This window comes from Microcaecilia unicolor, chromosome 8 (assembly GCF_901765095.1).
Source record: "Microcaecilia unicolor chromosome 8, aMicUni1.1, whole genome shotgun sequence".
In the NCBI taxonomy this organism is placed as follows: domain Eukaryota; kingdom Metazoa; phylum Chordata; class Amphibia; order Gymnophiona; family Siphonopidae; genus Microcaecilia; species Microcaecilia unicolor.
This window is the reverse complement of record NC_044038.1, coordinates 194,494,105-194,510,888: the sequence shown is the minus strand read 5'-3', so window position 1 is coordinate 194,510,888 and position 16,784 is coordinate 194,494,105. Positions and strand designations below refer to the sequence as shown.

The window sequence follows — 16,784 nt, the reverse complement described above, 5'->3', positions numbered from 1 at the left end:
AAGTGCCCCTTTTTGCTCCTTTGGATTCCCTCACAGGCTTTCTGCTTCTGATGTACCTGAAAAAGTTGTTACTGTTAATTTTCGCCTCTTCGGCAAGTTTCTCTTCATATACTCATTTAGCCATAATCCTTGGTGCCGATGAGGACAACGTCGAATCCTCACATCGCCTCGGGATCGGGTCTAACGATGGATGGTACCAGGGGGGATTGCACAGAAGGAGGCCTCAAGACAGGTGGAGACCCATTCGATGTCTCACTGCTCCCAGTTTCTTGAGGTCTCGAAGCATCCATGCTTACCGATGCTCCTGATGCCGGTGCGACACTCGACGTCGATGCCGAGGAACCAGAGCTGGCTCCAAAAATCTTTTCACTTTGAGTCTCATGGGAAACTTGGGTCCTCTTCTTCATGTGAACACAGAGAACACAGTTAGCAGGGCTACGGTCAGGCCCAAGACACTGCAGACATCAAAAATGGGTGTCCTTTCCCAAGATGGTCCGGTTGCACCGGGTATAATGCTTGAAGCCACTGGAAGTCTTTGTAGACATGGATAGAAAAACCTCACTGGCCAAATCAAATGGCTCGATGGTGCCTGAAAAAGGGGCGAAGGCACGAAAAAAGGGAGTACCTGACCGGAGTCAGGGCCTAAAAGCAGCCCACATCAAAAATAGCTCTATTACTACAGCAGAGTGCCAGAACCTTGCGGGCTCCTTTTGAGGAGCTTTTCGGACATTATTAAGCTACTGGAGGGTGGCATGCCAGTAAAGACCCAGCAGGCAGGATATTATGACCCTTAAAATCCACAGGTCTCTTTGTCCAGAATGCCTGCAAGAGTCAGTCTTTCTCGGCATAATTAAGAACCCTCGCCAGAACTGGCCTCGGCTGCTGTTCACCTTCACGCAGGACGTCCACTCTGTGGACCCACTCAATTTGCATAGCATGACCTGGAAAATCCATGCCCAGCTGGTGAGGCAGCCAGTGTTCAACAAAGTCCCAAAGCTCCTTATCCTACACAGACTCGGGCATGCCTATGATTCTAATGTTATTTCGCCTGCTGCTGCGCTTTTCCTGGTCATCGACCTGTTGAGCCAACTGTCGACACCAAGACTCCAAAGTGGACAGTTGAGCCTCCACAGATTCCAAACAGTCCTCCTGGTGCAAAATTTATTCTTCAGTTTGTTGTAGCCGGGCACCTTGTCATTCCAAAGTCTCCTTAATCTTATCCACAGACGCTTGAAGCTTAGAGACGTTCGTCTAGTACTACTGTGATCTGCGTGTGCTCACAAATGGCCTTCACCTGCAGAGTAATTGCTGAGGTGCCTGCCAGCATCACCGCCAACTTGGGACTTGAAGTCTGCATGTGGATTTTAAGGGTCATAATATCCTGCTCTTTCAAGAATCGTCTTGAGTCTCTAACCAAAGGAAGCAAATGGGTCAATACTGTAAGCACCTCTTTGATAAGGGTGTGCGCTTATGTACGGGTTATCCGTATCTTCTTTATGGATCCCAATGAACTGCACTTGTCTGTGGATAAACTACAGTAAGGATGACCAGGCTCACTGTTACGCTGCGAGCGTCTGAGCTCTCTGTGTGCTGTTCTTGGAGTGCCAAAAACCACCAGGAACACAATTACACTGAATTTTATTATATAGCCTCTAGATTTTTGGAAATTGAGGACTGCCTATTTGTTGGTGATCCCTTATATATTAGTGGCGGTTGGGAGTGTTTGGCCCGGATGATCCTCTATAGAACTGTCAATATCTTACTGGTGGGCCAGCCCTTTTTTGTGTATGCCTATTTGTTTTGGACACCCTCATTTTTCACCCGACTTGAGTCTCCTGTTTGGGAACCCTCTGGGGATGTTGCTTTGATATTTTGGGGGATTTGGATTCTCCTGATGTTTGGCATGTTCCTCTGTATTTTTTGTTGCAGCTGTGTGTTTATCTAAGGGGAGAGTTTTTCTAATGTGGGGTGGTGGGAGGCTGGGTTGAGGAAAGTTGGTGGTTGGAAGGAGGGGAGTGGATGTCTGCTGAGAAGTTGGTTGGTGTGTGTGTTTGTGTGTGAATATTGAGGGGGATTTTCTGCTGGGATTTAGGGAGGTTACAGCTGTTGGATTGTGTGAGAGTTGGGGACTGAGGTGAAGGAGGGGGAGTGACTGAGGTGGAGGAGGGGGGAGGGGTTTGTTGGTATTGCTCTGCAATGTCCAGCTGTATTCTGTTTGCTCAAGGCTATTGTCCTTGGTCTGTTTAACATTAGAGTGCTTTTGATAGTGTCTCATTTTACACTTCCTTATATTATATTGCTTGAAAGACCTGGCTGGGAGACCTCTCAGGTGCAACGTATTTCACAACCATGTCTGTTGGCTTCTTCCTTTCCATGGTTGGGGATTGCCTAACCTCAAAATTTTATCCCTTAATGTAGATGGGATACTTTTTTCCATAAAGCGCACCAAGATCTTACAGATGCCTAAGAGGCAGCACACTGACATAGCATTACTACAAGAAACTCATTTGGGGAAAATTGAACACCTTAAGTTGAAAAGGGATCGGGTGGGTGGGTGGCATTTATTATGCAGCTTACAATAGTAGACAGCGAAGAGAAGCTATACTGGTAAGGAAAAACGTAGCTTTCACCATACATAAATTAAATCAAGACCCCGATGGCCGCTTTGTGGTGGTGGCACGACTATTGCAGGAAGCCAGAGTAGCCCTGTTTAGTATTTAGTGTGTAGATTACTATCCCCTGATCTTAGGGGGAAACTTTCACATTATCAGTGATCCAGTGGTAGATTGCAAGACTCCTAAGAATCCTCCCAGGGACCATGAAGGGAAAGGAGTTAATATCCTTAATTAAAGACCTGGAGGTTATAGACGTTTATCGACTACTTCACACAGACGAACATGACTATACTTTTTTCTCTCATCCTCAAGGGGTCCACGCATGCCTAGATTATCTCATACACTGGTCCGAAAGGTTGATCGGACAGGCATAGGAGTGGCAGACGTTTTGGATCATTCGCCAGTGTGGGTGGACTTCTGATGGGGGGGGGGGGGGGGGGGAGTTCCTGGCATTCCTAGGTGGCATATAAAAACTTTCACATGTATCTTTGGCAGGGGTGGCTGGATCATGCTGCCGAGAATGATGTGAATACAGTGGGGACTTGGATCTACTGGGAAGCAGCTAAGGCTGTTATCCAGGGTAAGATTATTGCTTATACAGCGTCTTTAAACAAAGGGAAAAGACCTTTTAAGATGGCAGTCAAACTGCACGATTCGAGGAGGTTATTTATTCTTCACCCCTCGAAGCAAACGCGTAAGGCTCATTTTAAGATCAAAAAACAGATTCAGACCTTGCTTGATGCCCATGTCTTATATAGTGTCAAATAATATCATTATCGCCTGCACCAATGGAGCAATAAGACAGGAAAACTGCTTGTTTTCTTAGTGAAACAGAGATCAGCTAAGAGCTATATTGGTAAAATCAAAGGTAGCAACGGGGAGTCTTACACTCACACAGAAGTGATTAAACAGGAGTTTACTCAATTTTACTCCTCTTTTTATGATAGGGGTTCTTCTGTAGCAATTTCTTTGCCCAGTTAGAACTGCCCTCCCTATCGCCGGAGCAGCTGGTACAGCTTAATGCCCTTTGTAAGCATTGGAGGTGCAAGGGGTTATTAGGCAGTTAAGGTACTGAGATCTATAGCAGACCTACTAGTTCCCCCATTTATCTCAATGTGTGATGCTCTACGGGAAACCCAGATAATGGGTTCTTTGTTGAACCACCTGAAACCTAGCACGGATGCAGAGCTGGCAGGTTCCTACTGTCCCATCTCGTTGTTATACCAGGATGTCAAGATCATGACGGCTATTCTGGCATCTAGGATGGGTAGGTTTCTTCCCAACTGATTCATCGGGATCAAATGGGCTTCGTGCCGGGTAGGTTCGCTTCCGTCAATATTCTTAACGTTAGTCGCACCCTTCAAGAGGGGAGCAGGCGTTCAGGGGATGATGCTGGCTAGCCTGGATGCTGAGAAAGCATTTGATAAAGTAGTCTCAGAGTATCTGTTCTGGGTTCTACATTGGTTCAGCATTCAGGTAGCCTTTGTGGACTGGATCAAGGTCCTCTATAGCAACCCCACAGCACAGATCATTAGCAGTGATGCCCTTACAGATACCATTTCTTCAGGTAGGGGGACCCGACAGGGTTGCCCCCTTTCCCTCTTTTGTTTATCCTCACATTAGTCCCTAGCTGCTAGGATTCGCCAAGACCCTTCTTTAGTGAGCATTATACTCTTGTTGACTGACAATGCTTTGGCTACCCATGCACGGGTAATGACTATTATCCAAGATTTTGGATCCTTTGACTCGGGCACATACTGGTATAAAATACTTAGGGATCTACCTTAGCACGGATCTCGACTGGGTCTACAGGAAGAATGTGATCGAGAAGCTGGACGTCGCAAAGCAGTAATGTGCCACTGGGCTGATCTCCATGTAAATTTTATGGACCGTATGGCGTCCATCAAGATGGAGAAGGGTAGTTAGTGGGGTTCCTCAGGGGTCTGTGCTAGGACCACTGCTTTTTAATATATTTATAAATGATTTAGAGATGGGAGTAACCAGCGAGGTAATTAAATTTGCTGATGACACAAAGTTATTCAAAGTCGTTAACTTGCAACAGGATTGGCGGCTAAATGGCAGATGACGTTTAATGTGAGCAAGTGCAAGGTGATGCATGTGGGAAATAAGAACCCGAATTATAGCTATGTCATGCAAGGTTCCACGTTAGGAGTTACGGACCAAGAAAGGGATCTGGGTGTCGTTGTCGATAATACACTGAAACCTTCTGCTCAGTGTGCTGCTGCGACTAAGAAAGCGAATAGAATGTTGGGTATTATTAGGAAAAGTATGGAAAACAGGTGTGAGGATGTTATAATGCCGTTGTATCGCTCCATGGTGCGACCGAACCTTGAGTATTGTGTTCAATTCTGGTCGCCGCATCTCAAGAAAGATATAGTAGAATTGGAAAAGGTGCAGATAAGGGCGACTAAAATGATAGCTGGGATGGGACGACTTCCCTATGAAGAAAGACTAAGGAGGCTAGGGCTTTTCAGGTTGGGGAAGAGACGGCTGAGGGGAGACATGATAGAGGTATATAAAATAATGAGTGGAGTGGAACAGGTGGATGTGAAGTGTCTGTTCATACTTTCCAAAAATACTAGGACTAGGGGGCATACGATGAAACTACAGTGCAGTAAATTTAAAACAAATCGGAGAAAATGTTTCTTCACCCAACGCATAATTAAACTCTGGAACTCGTTGCCAGAGAATGTGGTGAAGGCGGTTAGCTTGGCAGAGTTTAAAAAGGAGTGAGACGGTTTCCTAAAGGACAAGTCCATAAACAACTACTAAATGGACTTGGGAAAAATCCACAATTCCAGGAATAACATGTATAGAATGTTTGTACGTTTGGGAAGCTTGCCAGGTGCCCTTGGCCTGGACTGGCCGCTGTCGTGGACAGGATGCTGGGCTCGATGGACCCTTGGTCTTTTCCCAGTGTGGCATTGCTAATGTACTTATGTTATTCTGACATAGTTAATTAACCCATTACAGATGCTTCCACTCTGGGTAACTAAACGGGAGGACATCATGAACCGGAGCATAGTTAGTTCTTTTACCTGGCACTCTAAGAGGCCTAGAATTTCTTTTACCAAATTAATCACAACAGGGCTCAGGGAGGCATTCACTTACCTATCTGCGGGTCTACAATGTGTCCCCGCTTATCCTATAGATTCATGAGATCCATTCGGGTGCTTGTGTCTTTGCTCCTACTGAGTTTTGGAAAAGCAGGTGTGCTCTGCATGATCCATTCATTGTCCTAGAGTCTCGACAACACAGGGGGTTGAGGGACATACATGGCAAACAATTTTTAGGTGCCTTGGGGGAAGGCCTGGGTATGGTGGAGAAGTCATGGGGGGGGGGGGGAGATGCAGGAGCGAGCCCATTCTTAACCTTAGTGGGTAATCCACATTTCCCAGTTGGTTTGGATTTGGCGGTCTTCAGACAGTGGAGCTGAGGAGGGTGTTGTTTTTTTTGGACTTGCAGGCTTTGGGGGGGGGGGGGGGGGGGGGTTGATCAAATCAGGCATGCGTGGAATGTCCACAACATGTACTTTTCATCATATCTTCAGGCACGAGTTTACATATTTGCTTTAGAAAGATGATGGGTGGCCCAGGTGGCCTTTACTCAGTTGGATAAAACTTTTTTACACCTCCCTTCCACATTGAATAAATGTTCCCAGTGGTATCAGTTAGTCTGAGATACCAGGAAGCCCCTGTACTTAAGACAGCTAGCTAGGGTTTGGAACTTGAACTTGGCAGAGGACTTGGTGTACCAGTTGAGGGCAGTGTTTGAGGAGCTTTTTACAGTGACTACCTAACGCAGCCTTGCAAGATATTCAATATAGAGTACTTCACACGGTTCACATTACTAAGCAGAAAGATAAAGCTATGGATTTGTGGGATAATGATCTGTGCGTGAAATGTAAAGCGCTCTGGCTCTTTTCTTCATTTGGTTGTTTCTGAGGTGGACATCCTTGGTTTCCATTATCAATGAAAATCAGAAACGACCAAGTCTAGGGACGACCATCTCTAAGCATGACCAAATTTCAGGATTTGGGCATCCCTGACTGTATTATCGAAACAAAAGATGGACGTCCATCTTGTTTCGAAAATACGGGTTCCCTGCCTCTGGATGGGGACGTTTTGCAAGGACGTCTCCCTTTCAATTATGCCCCTCCACGTGTTTTTGCCTCCTACACAATCTTTTTTTCGAAGTCCCTCTTTGCCTTCCTTATCAGCGCTTTGCATTTGTCTTGACATTCCTTATGCTGCTTCTTATTATGTCCAGTTGGATCCTTCTTCCATTTTCTGAAGGATTTTGTTTTAGCTCTAATAGCTTCTTTCACCTCACTTTTTAACCATGCCGGCTGTCATTTGGTCCTCCTTCCTCCTTTTTTAATGCACAGAATATATTTGGCCTGGGCTTCCAGGTATTTTTGAACAGCATCCACGCCAGATGTAAATTTTTGATCTTTGCTGCAGCTCCTCTAAGTTTTTTTTTTAATAGTCAACTTTTTGAAAGTTAAAAGCTAACATATTGGATTTCCTGTGTGTACTTACTTCAAAGCTGATATCAAATCTGATCATATTATGATCACTGTTATCAAGGTCCTTTGGCCCTACCTATTTGAGATTCACCCTAGGAGGTCTTTGTCTCCAAATAAAAGCAAAAACGTTTTTGGTAAGAGACCGACAGAACGATTTTGGGATAGCTAGTGGCAAAGCCATAAATAGAGCAGTTTGGGCAGTAAGATCATCTTGACAGCTACAATCCTCTCCACTCATGACAGTTGTAGACCATCTCACCTATCAAGTTCTGTCAACAACTCCCAAGTTTAGGCAGAAAATTCAATTGATATACTTCCGTTGAAGTGGGAGCCAAATGGACCCCCAAATATAGAATACACTGCTTGGCCCATTGGAAAGGAAACCTTAACTGCAAGGTGGTAGCCAGTTCCGGGGAGACATTAATAGATAGAATTTCAGAATTCTGATTATTGATTTTAAACCTCAAAACTTTAATACAGGAATCTAAAATATCCATGATACCAAATAGTGAAACCTGTGAGTCGGCATAATTCTAGTATCCTGACCTCCACTCTGGATCCCTCTAAGAAGAGGCGAAGCACACATTAAATTAGCTTAGGTTCCATCAAGACGGCAAAAAGTAGAGGCAATAGAGTACACCCCTGTCGGGTACCCTGAATTACCTCAAAGGAAGATATATAAGCCCCATTTATTTTTTATCTGGACCACTGGATGCCTATAAAGGGCCTGAATACGATGCAGAGAAGGCCCTGATATCTATTTTTTTTCAGAATCTCAAACAGGTATGGCCAAAGGACCTTATCAAGGGCCTTCTCCGCATCTAATTGTAACAGCACCACTGGGTATCCCTCCATTCGAGCCCGGTCAATCAGATGTAATGCACGTCTTGTATTATCAAGTCTGTCTATTACAAATAAAACTGGAATCAGCATGAACTAAACGCAGAAGCACCACCTGCAACTGTTTGGCAAAAATATTTGTGAAAATTTTGTAATCCGTCCCTAGCAATAAAATAGGCCAATAGGAGCTGCACTGTTGAGGATCTTTATTCGGCTTAAGCAACACTGTTACTCCTGCCAATCTCCATGAAAGTGGCAAGATCGTATCATCGACAATAGAGTTATATACTCTAGGTAATATCGGGGCTAGAAGTTGCTTAAAACCATTTATAAAAATTGTTGCTATAGCCGTCTAGGCCTGCCATTTTTTCATTAGTAAGCTCTTAATCACCCAAAGAATCTCCTCGACTGTGATAGGGGTCGATAGCATACCTTGCTCCAAGGGGGACAGGGAGTAGATGTTCTTTCATGGGGACCTCCTCAGGTGTGTATAGCTGCTGCTAAGCTAAACATTCCCCATGAATAGCCTCCACTTGGAAGCAGAGCTGCCCATTGCGTGCTACGAGAGCACTAATGTAATTGCATTGCGTCACATGTTTCAATTTATATGCCAAAAGCCAACTAGCCCTATTATTAAATTCATAGCATTCTTGATGTGTGTGTTGCATTTGCTCTTGTATAGTATTAAGCTCCAAGGAGGAACTTTTCAGACGGGCTTTATGCAATGCTGAGATTTACGTTGGAGTGGCCTGATGGCTTTTACTTAAGCCCTTCAATTTACCTCAGATTAAATTCGTGTTGTTTAGTAGACTTATAAATATGAGCCTGTAAAGAGATGATTCTCCCCCACATGACCACTTTTAAACTTTCCCACAACATCCATGGAGATATTTTAGGGGTATCATTACATTTGAGAAACTCCTGCAGCTCTCCTTCGATCTGTTGTAAATTAGATGGTTCATCTAGTAAGGTACCGGGGAATTTCCACCTGCTATGGGGAGTATTCTCCCAGTGTCCCCAGAAAGTAAATTTTATGGTAACATGATCTGACCAAGTGCACACAAGAATGTTTGTTGCATGGGCCCGGGAATGAACTGAGGCATCCCCAGCCATAAAGCTATATGAGATTAAGTATCATGCACAGCAGAATAATAGGTATAATCACATTCTGTACCAAGAGAGGTCTTCCAAAGATCCACCAGCCCACACTGAAGGACAAATCTCTAAAATAGCACCCTGTTTGCTATAGCATAGTGAACTGCATTAGCAGTGCTGTCTACTTCAGGGTCAAGGGTTAGAGTAAAGCTTCCCCCCCCCCCCCCCTTATAAGCAACTCTCCTTCAATATATTTGGTCAGAAGGGAAGATACGTCTTCAAAAAAAAAAAAAAAAACCCTGTGCCTGATTGGGAGCATATAAATTTAACAAACACATCCCCCCTCCCTAATTCCACTATTAACAAAACATATCAGCCCTCCCTATCGAGGATATCTTTTCAAACATTCCAAGGATATCCCTTCTTTAAGAGGATGCCCACCCCTGCTATTTTCAGGCAAGTTCAGCTAGAGGTCAAATAGGTCTGTGAATAGTGTCGGTTATTAAGCAAATATTCATATTTTGGAAGCAAATGGGTCTCTTGTATAATTAGTATATCAGCCTCCAGCCATTTCACGTCTTTATAAAGCAATTTACGTTTTATGGGTATATTAAGGCCTCTCAGATTTAGAGACATACAGTGCACTAAAGACATAAAAAAAAGTCTTAAGAAACAAACAGCATAAGAAAAATTCTAACGTGTACAATCACAAGCCCCCAAAACAGCAAAACTTGGTAACATCGCATCCATTCTCCCACCCATCTCTTACCCCCCCTTTCTCCCCAAACCCTCCTCCCTCCCCACAGACCACTGAGGACCAAAAGGCGGGCCATTAAGGCCTCGCTAAACCAGAGAGAGCGACCTCCAGAGAACATACCCCAAGAAAGACATACAGCAAAAAAAAAACTTGAATGTAACAGAAAATCCTAGCCCCTGAAATCTTCAAAGGCAATAAGAACTATGATATGACACCAGTCATTCTGTCATAGAACATAACACAGCATTTCAGAAAATAGCATAAAAAGATATACTGGAACCCAAAATAGCTGCAAATCTCCATAATACAGCTAGAAAAAAAAGTCAAGTAACCTCCAAAGGAGGTAACTGGGTTCCGGATTGTTGACAAGCGAGGCGACCTTTTTCTTGTGCGACACTCTGCCATCGGGGACAGGATGAATGTTCCACTAAGACCTTGGCCTTTGGAGCCTGTCCCTGAGAAGGAAAGGAAGGATCCACCTCAGGCAAAACAGACCGGGCCTCTTCCTGCGTGCGCACCCAATGGAGATTATCATCTAAATAAAAGGTTAATGCAAAAGGGTGCTGCCAACAATATTTTATCCCTTTCTTTCAAAGATGCTTTGTGAAGAGTCGGAGCGTCTTTTCTGATTTGTTGCTGCCAGGTCCCAAGACAATTGGAAACATGTCCCATTATAACGTTGTAGAGCTCCTAGCCTTGGCCAGCACCAATTCCTTAATTTTGTAATCCACAAAGCAAGCTATACTATCTGATGACACATTTGCTCTCAGACGAGTCACCACCCGATGGGCCCGCTCTATTTTTATCATTTCCGTAGGTACTGCTTATTTGTCTGAGGATAGAAGCATGCTCGTTATTTGTTGAGTCACCAGCTCGCAGTTAATATACTCTGCCTGTTCAGACATCCGTCGGATGCGAATATTGGCTCGTCAGCCATGATTTTCTAAATCTTCCACCTTGTCAAGCAAAAGAGTATGGAGAAGATGGTGCTCCGTGATGGTAGTCACCAAAGAGACCAGGGTCTCTTGCTGCTATTCAACGCAAATTTCTGTGTCCTCCATATGACGGCCCAACTCCAAAATCTCTCCATGCAAATCCGCTGCTAGCGCCGAGAGCTCCTCACAGACCCCTTTAATATCAGACCAAATTTCCTGTAATTAATCAAGCATGAAATTCTGAGGAGTTCTCTAGATTGCCATGCACTACAGGTTGCGTGCATGAGGCAGACTGTTCTTCTGTGCTATCCGAGTTGCTTGACTAAGATGCCGTCTTAGATGCTCGGAGCTGCGAACAATAAGCAAAATCTTTCAATGACTTGCACAGTGCCTGGTGCATATCACCTCCACCCATATCGCAGAGGAAATGAAGTGAGAGAAGACATGTTAAGTTTGGCTCCAAAATCCTCCTATTTGACTGGGAATGAGCTTAAAATTAGTGATGGGGTATGCGAAGCCTCACATTCAGGCAGCCATCTCAGGACATTACATCACCGCTCTCCCGTCTAGCAACTCTTCTGACCCCTTCCCCATGAGTCCAATAACTATCCCGACTTCCCCACATTCCCCCTCCAAGTCCAGATTTTTCTTGCTCCCTCCCCCTGCCAGTCCAGCAACTCTCCTGACCCCTCCCCAAATATCATCCAGCAACTCTTCCTCTCCTTCTTCTTCCTCCGGGTCAGCACCTTTAAGAACATAAGAATAGCCATACTGGGTCAGATCAACGGTCCACCTAGCCCAGTATCCTGTTTCCAACAGTGACCAATCCAGGTCACAAGTACGTGGCAGAAACCCAATTAGTAGCATCATTCCTTGCTACCAATCCCGGGGCAAGCAGTGACTTCCCCCATGTCCATCTCAATAACAGACTATCGATTTTTTCTCCAGGAACTTGGCCAAACCTTTCCTGTTCCCTACCCTCTCCCAAAGGTCCAAACACCTCTCTCGCTTCTTCCCCGTCTCCCTCATGGTGCTTCCAAACCTGTCTTTTTCACCGGCTGCAGAAGACATAAACACATGCTGTCTGCAGCCGGCCCAGGAACCATTCCTCTGCCATGTCTCGCCCTCCCCCACTGATGCAACTTTGTTTGCTCAGGGGTAGGATGCAGCACAAGAAAGGTTCCCAGGCTGGCTGCTGCACCCAGCAAAGAAGACAGGTTTGGAAGCACCGCCTGGGGGGTGGGGGGGTGAGAAAGGAAGAAATCAGAGGTGCTTGGGTTCGTCCTGAAAACCTTTGCACCAGATCCAAATTTTTAATCACCATGGCAACTATATAACTGCACTGAAGTCCATGATTTTGTGTGAACTTTAAAGAATCACAATTTATGCACATTCAATCTGCATATCATTCAACTGGGCTGTTATCATAACAAAAATAAGAAATGAAAAAATTGGGAGGACGACCAAGGATTCCAAAGACTGAAAAGATTTATAATAATAAAGATGTTTATTGAGGTATAAAGACTCGACACAACGTCGTGTTTCGGCCATTAGGCCTGCATCAGGAGTCTATAATCAAAATTTGAATAGATAGATTATAAAAACACAATATAAAAGTAGACAACATATATATATATTCAAATATTTAAAATACGTTTTGAAAAAAATTTATTAGTCTACATATATATGTAATTATATATAAAAAACAATAAATAATGACAAAATAAGACAACATTGTGAAATAGATACATTTAAAAATAGATAAATACATATACAGATGAATTTATACGGATGATTAAATTTCTTTTAAAAAATATATAATAAAACATCTAAATTCATCAAAAATGAAATAAAACCTTGCATATATTAAAAATATAAAGACAAAAATGGTGTGCTTGTGTAAATAAATTCTCATGTCTACACAAAGTAAGAAAACATTGTGAAATGGATGCATTAAAAACAGATAACCAAATGCATTCAAAGGTGAAATTATACATCTAAAATGAAATGAAACCTCTCATGTATTAAAAAAAGGGGGTCATAAAATAAATAAATATATAAAACCATAAAATGGTGTGCTTATATAAATATAATTGAGTATGTGAGAGAATTCTCATGTGTAGACATGATTATAGACTCCTGATGCAGGCCTAACGGCCGAAACACGACGTTGTGTCAAGTCTTTATACCTCAATAAACATCTTTATTATTATAAATCTTTTCAGTCTTTGGAATCCTTGGTCGTCCTCCCACTTTTTTCATTTCTTTTTAGAGTTCTCTGCCCTCTGGCGGATTTCTTCCCTATCATAAGAAAAATACCACATGTCAACAACCTATTTTCACAATCTACAACACAAGTTAGTGCACAAAGACAAAACAAACTCCATGTAGGGTCGCACCAAGAGTCATCAAGCTCAGTATCCTCTTTCTAACCATGGCAAATCCAGATAACATGTACCCAGCAGAACATGTTTCCTTGTTACTTACACTCAAGGATAAGCAATGGCTTTCCTGTCTACTTGGCTAATAGTGGTTTATAGACTTTTCCTCCAGGAACTCGTCTCAACCCTTTTTAAACCTCCTCCCCTCAACTAGCCAAATGTTTCATAGCAGGTCCCCTAGTGTGATACTATTTGAAGAGTAAACAACCATCACCTATTTCACCCCACTCATGATTTGAAACCTTCTCAGCCGTCCCTTCTCTAGAATGAAGAGCCCTAACCTGTTTAAGCTTTTCTTCTTAAAGGAGCCATTCTATCCCTTTTGTCATTTTAGTTGCCTTTCTTTGTACCATTTCTAGTTCTGCTATATCTTTTTGAAACAGAGACCAGAACTGCACGAAGGGGCAATCACACCATAAATCAATACAGAGGCATTATACTGTATTCTTTTATTTTCCATTCATTTCCTAATTAACACTTAGCATTCTATGTGGTTTTTTGACCACCAAGAATTTCCACATATTGCCCAGATCAGTTTCCAAGTTGGAATGGAGTAAATATGTGGCCCTGTGCTTTCAAGAACTTCCTTACTTTGCTTAAGGTGTCAACCCTAAGCAGAAAGCATTCCACACAGTCCTATCTCTACAGACACACACATAGAAGTAATCCTGGACAGAGATTTGTAGGTCACACACAGTAAACCACTGACAATCTGAAAGGATTAACTAAGAAATAAAATATTATTACAGCTGCCTCACTCTAACAGTTTCATCGTGTTTCCAGAGCGATAAAAGAACCTCTTCAACCCCACTGTCACATCACACCACTGTACCTTCTGAAGACACTCGATGACTTTATTCATATAATCTTCCTGACATTTGTATGGCTGGAATGGGAAATCCACTACAAGACCACCAAGAGTGATTCTGGGCATTGTGACTGTCGGATTTCACCACTGTCCTTCAAAGACTAAATCAGAGAAAGATAAAAGAAAGGTTTAGTAAACCTCAGATCTTAACGTCTGGTCAGGACCAGACCTCAGCTGCCTCAGTAAAATTTAGGAAGTCACAAACAGTGACTAATGCACAAAGGGGGATCCGTACAGCTCATTTGCATGAGATCCCCTTTGTGCATCGGTTGCATTTGACAGCTCCAATGCAGACCTGACCCCAACACCAAGCAAAATGGCCCTGGTGGCCTCGTGACTTTTCCCACACCAATCAAGAAAAGCCCTAATGGCCTAGTGTCTCTCCCTGCAGCAATCAAGAACGGCCCTAGTGGCCTAGTGACTCTCTCCCTGCACCCTCCCCACACACCAAAGCACTATATGGTAGGAGAGGGCAAGGGGAGAGGCCAGGAGGATGTCACTAGGCAACCAGAGCCATTTTGCTTGGGGGGAGGGGGATTAGGGTTGGGAGTTCCACTGTACCACCAGAAGGTCGGGTTGGAGGTAGGATACACAAGCACAACAGCCTTTGAAGTTGTCTGCTTGTAATTTCCTCCTCCATTCCCTACTGCTCCAGAGCAGCTATAAAATCTAGCTTGGATTTTACAGCAGCTTTGGAGCTGAGCATTGCCCAGAATGCTCATTAGAACACTAAAGAGCTGAATGTAATATATTTGCATGGGGTTCTCGGTAGCTACTAAAGGCAAAAGTGAGAGAGCCACGGAAACTCCTGTGCATTACTGGCTAAATAACGTTTGCTTTAGACTGACTACCAGTGTAAAGCAAACGTAAACACCACGGTAAGCTTTGTGCATCCCGGACCCTAACCTAGGAACAGCCTACATCCTCGTTAAGTGCTCTGAATCCTGCTATCACAGCCCTGTCCAGCCTGTGAATTTTCTTGCTCCCTTCCCCCTGCAGTCTAGGAATCACACTACCTCCCCCCCCCCCCTTCCTTCATTACCACCGTCTCTCTCCCCTCACCCCTTATGTGCTCTATAAATATAATACTAAATCATGCATCCCTGAGCGTGTCCGGCACCACTCGGTTCTCCCGATCTACCTTACCTTCCCCTTGCAGAAAGCGGCAAGCGCCAGAGCGGGATCAGCAGCTATTCAAACGCACCGTAATCCAACCTCCTTGCTGGAAACACACTCATCATCATGTCATAACCGGATACAGGAAGTTGCGTTAGAGCGGAGGGCGCACCGATTACTTTAGATTGAGACAGGAGACGAAGTTTATCTAATCCATTTTAAGAGTTGAAGTTTGTTTTTTTTTTACTACTACTACTACTAATAGCATTTATATAGCGCTACCAGACGCACGCAGCTTTACAGCTTTTTTTATTTATTTGAAAGCTTCCCGTAATTACTATGTTAGTGGGTTTTTTAGTGTGTTTCCCCTCTCTGATTATAAAAATTTCTTATTTGTTTTTGTTTAAATTCCTGTTATCTTGTACCCCTCAATATTTGTGGTCAATATGTATTATTATCTTGTTTTGCTAAGCACTTCTTACATGTAAGATATGAAAAGGAAGAGTTTTGTTTGATTACTTAAAATTATGAATCCTGACATTTATACAATATGAATGTAATATTTGAAAATGCATAAATAAAAAAAATTAAAAAAACTTGTAAATGTAAAGAAGCAACATGACACAGTGCTGAAGCCTGAGATTTATGGCGATAAGTTCAGGGATTTGCGGCATTTGCTGAATTTGAAGATTACTTTTTTTCAGCATGGAACTAACCTTCAACCACTGGTAAAACTGGGAATCTAATAATGAGAATTCCGCTTTCATATCAGAGAAGGATTTCCATGCTTGGGTTTTAAAATCAATAAAATCTTTGAGGGTCACCGAGCCACATAGCACTGTCTGGCTTTTACCATAGTGAAAAAGAGAGCTTTGTGGAGCATGAACATGGTCTCCTCTGTTCTTTTTGCTTGAGAAGGTGTGCTTTTTTTTTTTTTTTGTCCTATCACCTAGTTCTTGAGAGCTTTTCAGTGCCTTCTGGCTAATTTTCTCGTTTTCTTGTGGCTCCTTTATTTGGGCCTTTTATCCAACCATCCTTTACATTTCTTTAGTTTTATTTTGCCCGGTGCCTAGTGGTTAGTGCAGCGGACTAGGAAACTAGGTTCAATTCCCACTGCAGCTCCTTGTGACTCTGGGCAAGTCACTTAACCCTCCATTGTCCCAGATACAAATAAGTACCTGTATATAATGGAAAAAGAGGTGGCGGAATAGCTATCATTTACAAATCCGAGTTCACCATTGCAACCACTGGTGAATCCACCTCACCACAACTTGAAATCACCTCGACAAGAATTAATCATCCAAACCTACTAGAACACCTCAACACTATTCTATTCTACAGGCCACCAGGAAAGTGGCAAGACGCCCAAACACAACTTATGGACTTCATCTCAAACACATGTGTATCTGCCTCAAACATCCTCATAATAGGAGATATCAACCTACACCTTGAAGACGACACCTCAACAGGAACACGAGAATGCAAAGAATTTCTAAAACTCTGGGATCTACATGCACCTAACACTCAACCAACACACATAAAAGGACACACACTAGACATTATTATAG

General features: G+C 43.3%; 1 protein-coding gene across 1 annotated transcript in view; it reads right to left on the bottom strand.

Annotated features, from left to right (window-relative positions):
• Positions 1–15,323, bottom strand: part of RTEL1 (regulator of telomere elongation helicase 1) — a 222,911-nt gene extending 207,588 nt beyond the window's left edge. The window contains exons 1-2 of the mRNA XM_030213444.1: positions 15,247–15,323; positions 14,065–14,201 (exon numbers count right to left, since the gene is read on the bottom strand). Coding sequence (XP_030069304.1) covers positions 14,065–14,166 — 102 coding nt within the window. The 5' untranslated portion in view covers positions 14,167–14,201; positions 15,247–15,323. The remainder of the gene's footprint in view (positions 1–14,064; positions 14,202–15,246) is intronic.
• Between the last annotated feature and the right edge of the window lie 1,461 nt (positions 15,324–16,784).